This window comes from Geospiza fortis, unplaced genomic scaffold (assembly GCF_000277835.1).
Source record: "Geospiza fortis unplaced genomic scaffold, GeoFor_1.0 scaffold255, whole genome shotgun sequence".
In the NCBI taxonomy this organism is placed as follows: Eukaryota; Metazoa; Chordata; class Aves; order Passeriformes; family Thraupidae; genus Geospiza; species Geospiza fortis.
In genome coordinates, this window is record NW_005054497.1 from 893,654 (window position 1) to 901,619 (window position 7,966).

General features: G+C 37.4%; 1 protein-coding gene across 2 annotated transcripts in view; it reads left to right on the forward strand.

Annotated features, from left to right (window-relative positions):
- The window catches only part of HERPUD2 (HERPUD family member 2), a 20,409-nt gene extending 13,620 nt beyond the window's left edge, over positions 1–6,789 (forward strand). The window contains exons 5-8 of one of the 2 annotated variants that reach the window (XM_005428662.2): positions 3,271–3,393; positions 3,686–4,009; positions 5,200–5,314; positions 5,651–6,789. In XM_005428662.2, coding sequence (XP_005428719.1) covers positions 3,271–3,393; positions 3,686–4,009; positions 5,200–5,314; positions 5,651–5,812 — 724 coding nt within the window. In that variant the 3' untranslated portion in view covers positions 5,813–6,789. The remainder of the gene's footprint in view (positions 1–3,270; positions 3,394–3,685; positions 4,010–5,199; positions 5,315–5,650) is intronic. The other variant, XM_031063331.1, reaches the window with a different exon arrangement.
- Positions 6,790–7,966: the final 1,177 nt, after the last annotated feature.

Genomic DNA, 7,966 nt, shown 5'->3' on the forward strand with positions numbered 1-7,966 from the left:
ACTCAGTTTCCTTGGGTGTTTTGCAGTACTTGATTGACTTGTACAAATAAGTAGTGTGGATGTTAGATGATTAAATTACAGTTTTGATGTTTTTTCAGCTCCTGGCTTAAAGCTGCAGTGTGAGAGTTGAACATACTTTGGGAAAATAGCATTTAGTTCAGATTGTTGAAGTACTACAGGGAAAAACATTAAAACCTTCTGTTGCTTTTAAGCTTTTGCAAATGCTGTTTTTAAGAAATCTAAACGTGAGGTGGGACTGGGGAAGTAGTTTGTTTATGTACCAAGTGATTCTTTAGCTGTGGGGAGCCAGCACAGCATTGTCTGCTTCTGTAGACTTTGTTGGGGATCAGGGTCTGTGCTGCAGAGGTACAAACAGAATACATGGCTCAGCCCTGACAGAGCTCACATTTCAGACTGGAGAGCGCTTGGAAGCAGTAAACAGACAAGAGACATCAAGGCAGTGAAATCATTTGTCAAGTGTGGGTGGCCCATCTAGTGAAATGCTTTTAGTAATGTTTGAAAGCAAACAACAAAATTACATACTGACAGCATGCAGTATATCCTAGCACATAAATACACTGCTGCATCAGTCACCTTTGCTCTGTACTTTCTTCTAAGTAGCAGGTATCATAGCAGAGGATACTGAAATGCTGCCTGAAGTTGATATTCCAGGCTTTTAAGTCTGAATAAAAATTCTTGGTTTTGCACTCGTGGTGAGCAGTATCTTTGTGATAATCTTACCTTCAAATTCAGTGCTGGTTAGTTTATTTGGGTGTCTTCCATAGACCAAAAGAAGTAGTTTTGTGGTTTTCAGCCATCCTGAGGAGCGCTATGTCTCTTTTCGGAATATTCTGAAGCTACCTCTACCATTTGAACTGTTTTCTGGCTTATCCAACTGTTACTCTGTTGTCTGCTCTGCTTTGTTCTCCAGTCTTGGAATGCCTATAGAGATCCTGTTTGCTTCTTTATTCTTACACTGTTGCTGCCATTCTTTTGATATACTCTGCTTCCTACCTCTTTCTCCTCCTTTTGGAAAAATTTGATGAGAAAGTATTGTGCTACTTTTTCATTGAACAGCAAGCTGCCTTGCTTTGCTGAGAAGATCCTCTTCTTTGTGGAGGTTCTTCTCACTGAAATACATTATTACAGTGTAGAGTTGTTTCTGAATTTCATAAGCTGGCTTAATATCATGACAGCTGTAATAGCTCTATAATTGACAACATCTGCCTCCATTTGATTTTTGATGAGCAAAGAAAATACTGCTGTACTAGCTAGCATTCTAAGCCAGAAGCCAGTTGTAAGCCAGTCTGCTTTTGCTCAATTAATGGAGCCAAGTCTTGAAAAATTAAGTCTTTCTTCTCAAAAAGTCACATCTTCTAGAAAAGCTGTTGGGGAAAAAAAACTAGAATCCACCACAATATTTGAATGGGAAAGAAATCATGTGAAAGAAAAGAGCATGACAACTGAACTTCTGTGGTTTGTCTTGTTTGACTGGCTACTTAATCTACCATTAAGCTTTGAGACATCAAGAAAGCAGCTTTCAAAAGAGTTTGAAAGAAAGGCGAGGTTTAAATCCGGTGATATTTCTAAAAGATGTATATGTGAGAGCAAACTTAGCCTGAGGCCTCTCAACTTTTCTTGAGGTCAACATAGCAGTTACACGGAAGAACCCTAAAATCTGTATGTGAGAAAAGGAAGTGGCAAACTCCTTCAGAACTCACCCAGGCAAGTTGAGTAGTACTGGTTTTTGCTGACTGAGGTGGAAGTGAGTGATCCTGCCTATTCAAAACCCCATCTGATACTCTACCTGCTTGAAATTGAGACACTGCTCAGTGATTTGTCTCAGCATGGTACTTAATGACACTCATGTAGAATATTTAATCATCTTTACATTTTGAGGTCAAATGTTTTGTGAATTTTGGAGGAGTCTTACCTCTCCAAGTGTATGCCAGTTTCAGGGATAGAAAAACACATTCTTATAGCTTGCAATTGTAAATCATGATTTATGTTTTTCAACAGTAGCTCCATGGCATTGCTGTTTCAACACATTAATTATGCATAAATAAACAGCATCAGCAGGGCTCCTAGTTAATCCTTTCAATATTTGAAATAAACCTTGAATAATGCCTGTGACTGTTTCAGTTTGTGTTTGGTATCAGGAAAGTACTTTTGGTTTTTATTGTTTTTTTCCTCTAAACTGTTGTCAAAACAGGTTATAGCTAAATGCAAACACAACAGTTTTGGCAGAGGTCATGGAGTTGCATGGCAGGTTCTTGTGCAGAATTACAGTGCAATACTTATTCATGTGTAACATGGAAAAAAGATTTTAATGTCTTCCTCCCATCTTTCTTTCTGGGCATGTCGTGTATATCTGAATGCCTGGTAGACTAATGAAATCTCTTGGTGATATCTTTGCAGGGAGTGCCTTACTTAGGGAACAGGTGTAGTCTGCAGTACAGTTACAGCAGTCTCAGCTTTTGCTACCTGCAGTCTGAATAAACTTTTCTTCATGCTTTATACTCTCATGCTGTCCTGAAAGATGTCCTGGTTTACTACAGTTCACTACATCAATATCTTTTGGGAAATAGTTGGAAATCTTGCCAAAACATGCTATATGCTCTAGGAGGTAAGAGAGGATAAGAAGTCTAATAGCAGACAAAACCAAACAAAATTTACGTACAGGAGTTTTATCTCTCTTGCATGTGAATCAGAATCACACGCTCAAAATATTGAAGGGGGGGAAGTAAATACTTTACAATGTTGTTTGTTGGAATCTTCAGAAGCTGTATCTGAAAGATTAGTTTGTTGTCTTTGCTTATGTTATTTCTTCAGGTCTCTGGTCACAGTGATATTTCAGGTATTGCTTCTAAAAGAAAGCTGTAGAAGATAGTGAGTTTTCCCTTTAGATCTCCTGTAGACCTTTGAGGGTGACCTCTGAATTTGAAAGGAATTGTATGAAAGAATTTCTGCAGTTAGCACAGTCTTGAAAAATTTCCAGCATTGTTTTGTCCCAGAGACACAGCTAGTGCACATACTAAGTACAGAACCAAATATTCTTTTCTATGGAAATAACTTTGCTTATTCATTTATTTTATGAAATGTAGTGCTTTTTTGGAATGGGTTGGATGATCTCACTATATGTTATTTCAGTGTGTTATTTTAGGAGAACAAATGAGAGGAGAAATGCTACTTTAATTGTTTCTTAATACTAGCAGTCTTTTGAAATGTCACAATTCAGAGCTGAATATTTTTCTTTAAATCGTTTTCTAGCAACATAGGCAACCAGTTTCCAGGCCAAGGTGCTCCTGCTGGATTTTCCATGTATCCTGCATTCAGTCCCTTACAGATGATATGGTGGCAACAGATGTATGTACGTCAGTACTACATGCAATAGTAAGTCTGCATTATCTTAGTACTGAGCTACACTAGTGAAAAGAAATGTTTTCTTCAGGATTAAAATGTCACTGTTTATTTCGTCTAGCTCTGTTTTATACTAAGTTTTGTCCAGCAAATTATGAAATCTAGTCTTAGATTAGAATTAAATTAATGTCTTAGTAAATAAAACTCTAAGGGAAAATGCAGTTTGTTTTGATTTGTATTACATCTGGAACTGTAGCAAAGAAGACAGGCTTAGTAATTATGGTGCATGTTTTTTGACAAACCAGGTTTATGTTTAAATTTTTAGCCAAGCTGCTGTTTCAGCCCAAGTGACTTCCAGCACTGAGCCAGCGAGATCTGCAGTTGCCCAGGCTGTAAATTCAGAACACGCTCCTGCAAATGAGCCTGCAGCAGTGCCAAATGTAGCTGTCCAGGACAACAGGCCTGTAAACCAAAATGTTCAGATGAATGCACAGGGTGGCCCAGTAGTGAATGAAGAGGACTTCAACCGGGACTGGCTGGACTGGATGTACACGTTCTCTAGAGCAGCAATTCTTCTGAGCATTGTATACTTCTATTCTTCTTTCAGTCGGTTTGTCATGGTAATGGGAGCCATGCTGCTGGTTTATTTGTGAGTACAACAGTTGCGTATAGCTTCAGATCTGAGATGTGGAGTATGGTGCTAGTGTTTATTCCATTTAAAATAAAAAATTGTCCACATGCAAAAATTTACACACTGCTCCTTTACAATAGGATGTGTCTGTTAAAAAAACCAAATTTAAACAAGTAGATAAACTGATGTAAAGAAAAGTAATTCTCAAAATGTTTTTACGCTGAGCTGGATACCTCTTATACCTGAAACACAGTGTTCTTACATATTGGTGATATTAATTGATCAGTATTGTTGAAATGTAGCATTTTTGAATGAAAATTTAGAAAACAGGCATGTGAGGGGAAGGAAGCTCATATAGGTCAAGCATATACTTGCATAAACTTAAACTTACTGCTTGGATATGAAATTGCAGAGCAAAGCTCATATATATTTCCAAAATAATGTATGGGGTGTGTGCAGCAAGTTTTCTTAGGCAGAGTTAAGGTAGTGGTACTATAATAGTGGGGTACTAGATCTGATAGAATTATGGAGATGTAAAATTCTTCAACTACACGTCATAAAGACCTAAGCACATTCTGTGTTTAGTTGAGAAATACCACTACTGCTGTCATCACTTCCTTTTGCATATGAAGATACCTTAATGATGTATATAGAAGTGGAAAACAGAAGTAATGCTTGGTATTTTGGACTGATGTCATTCACTGAGAGTTTCCTTACGCTGTAGTCTCGGTCCTACCTAGGACTGTTTTTTCATACAGGTAAGGTAATTGAAAACAGAATATAGATGCTTGGAAACGTAGGAGAGGCTTATTTTATTTACAGTGGTGATGTGGTTCAAGCATTAGATGAAATTTAAATTGCTTTTTTCCACAGCAAATTAAATTTAAACTAAGAAGATTAAGGCTGGCTTTGAAAATTTACTTAACTTCAGTGCTTAAAAATGGGGAGGAGACCCATATTCTACATATTTAATCACCTAATTGTGGTACATTATTTGTCTTCTGGAACTGAGGGCTGTGAGCAGCAGGACCTTAATGCAGACATTGAAGAATAGCATTCAGTCTAAAAGGATGAATTACAGAAAGATAGATGTAACCTCATTCATTTGAAAGTACTTACAGAATTTGCTGTAGTAGTTAGCTGTAGAAGAAAAATTTTTTTGTTCCTTTCAAAAGAGAGGTTTTCAACTGTTCCGCTTTCTTACATAGACACCAAGCTGGATGGTTTCCCTTTAGGCAAGAGGGAGGCCAACAACAGGCAGCCAATAATGCAGAAGTGAACCGTGATGGGCAACATGCAAATAATCCTGATCTTGAAGAGATGGTGAGTAAGGGCAGACATGTCTTTTGAGACTCCTGTGTATTATATTGTAAAGAATGCTGTAGTGCCTGGACAGAAAGCCAGCTTTTGTGGAATGGAGTTGGTTTAACCAGAAGGCTTTCAGCATTGTCCTCAGGTTGTGCCTGCTGCTTAAATTCTGTATTTCTCCAATCTGACAATTACTGATTGTCTCTACTTCAATCACAGACTTTCTTCATGCTAATTACTTCAGGAGGTTGTTCTGAGAGAAATCACTTAATGTAGGAAGATACTGCTGGTTACCTTATATCAGAATTCTGAAAAGAAGCAGTTGAATTGCTTCAATTTCTGTTTTTAAAGGAGCGACTTATGGATGATGGGATTGATGAAGACAGCGGAGAAGATGCAGGTGAAGATGGCAATACAGAGCAGCAGCCTGGATTCATGGCTTCTGCGTGGTCCTTTATCACAACCTTCTTCACATCACTGATCCCTGAAGGGCCTCCACAGGTTGGCAATTAAAGTGGAAAAGGAACTGTGTCAGGCAGCCTCAGTAGCCATATGTAGAAGTGGAGCAGATTCTAGAGAGTGTTCTAAATACAGTGCAATTTCTGAAAATTTATAATGTTATCTTTTTGATCATGGTGTACAAAAATGTGTATTTTTTTTCTTTTGGCTTTCTCATGCATTGAATATTTTAAGCACAAGTGGACTACTAAATGCTTTCTTTAAGATTCTTCTTTTTCTGAAGAATAAAATGTAAAGATATTGGTCTTCCATGTTTTGTTTTAATTTCAAATGTGTGTTACTCTGAGGCAAAGAGCTTGTATGTAATCTGCACCATTACCTCTTTAAAGAGCTGTTAAAAGTATGAATGTTGACAGACCTTTCCAAATGATCTCTATTTACCTGAATAACTAATCTTGTGTTTGATGCAGGGTATGAATTCTCCCATGAGATTTGGAATTTACATAATTCCTGAGAGAATGCAGTTAACACGAGGGTTACTCGTTAATGGCATGCTGTCTTCATGTCAGAACGTAGTAAGCTTCTTCATTTAAAAAGCTCAAGCTTTTTCTTGAGACTGTGCGGACACTCATTAAAGTTGGAGGTATTTGACAGCTCTTCAAAGACAATTGGCAGTCGTGGGATAAACCTTAAATGTTTGATACATACAGTACTTTTTAAGGAGAATATAGCTGTGCTGGGGCAAAACATGTACATTAGGTTTTTTAATAAAAACTGTTAAGGTAACTCTTTTGGATGTTTATATGCATATTTGAATGCAAATGACTAAATTGTGCCTCCTTAAGGATGAGGATATGATTAATTTGAGAGTGTAATAAAGTTATCATGGTGGCATTACTGACATTGACCAAAGTGATGTGTTTGTAGCAGCGTCTACGCAGTTACGAGTATGCTCTCAACAGCAGACTATAGCAGACTATCTGTATTCTTTAACTTCATTAACCTAATTAAAACTGAGAAAGAAAATGGTACATGAGAGAGTAGCAGAGTGCTATGTCAGGTTTTTGGTTGCTTTCCTTAATCATAGTCAATAAGGTACATTTGGTTTTGTTCTTAATTCTGAAGTTATTGTGTGCTCTCTAACTTAAAAATGTCTGCAAAGATTCTGTTACACTACCACCAAAGTAAAGCCTGCTTGACCTCAAGTAAAGGACAAAGCTCCTGAATATTCTGAATGAGTGATAAATAGGGATTTATTTTTTGCTTGCTTTTGTTAAACTGCTGTGCAGCAAAGTTTTAAACCCAAAGAAAACCTTTAAGTTTCACAAGTTTGTCAGAGGATAAATAGAAATGTAAGTCTTAAAAGCATCAGTTACGTTATTTGCTGTACAGGTAGCAATGATGAATAAGTCATTTTTAATTATGATGTTTTCTTCCCATTTTTACTACAGAAAGCTGCTCTCTGTTTAGGTTCTTTAGTAGATATACATAAAATGGGTAGACCTTGTCCATGGAAAGTTACCTTTTTTAGTTTGGCAGATGGATCTAACTTGACTGATATTTAAGACATGCTACAAAAACGTAGGTTTTAAAGGAGTGTCACAAGTGTCTTGTATGTAATAGGTCTTACTTCTGGGATACATTGAAGGAAGTTTCATCTGTTTGACTTGTGTGTTCTTCCTCTCACTTTTCCCAAAGTTTTTCTTTAACTATTTTTCTTTTTGTCCTTGTGTTAGCATACCTGTTAGCTGTGCAGTTATGACCGGACAGTATCCAGTTATCAGCAGCCATTTATTGCTTCTTACTGATGTTACTCAGGTTGGTTTGTTTTCCATGCTGTAGGAAGCTGCTGGTGGCAGCTCTCTGCTGTTAGCAGACTAGATTAAAAAAGCTGCTTATATGCTGTTACCCATGCTTTGGTTAAAACGTGTAGAATTGTCACTGCTGATTTGTATTTAGACAAGGATAAATTTGGCAGGTTTCACAAGGTTGAAATAGTGAAATGAGAGATTTTGGTAGTTGGTTGGACATTAAGGGAGATGTTCTGTGAGCTTTAACCAGAACACAGCTGAAGTGATGCATCACAGAGGCCACACTTCCATGAGATCATTAAATCTCCCAGCTTCCACAACTTACCCAGATACAAGCAAGGAGAAGCAAAAATGCGGGTACTGAGGAAAGTGGGTGAGAAATAACAATGAGATAGGA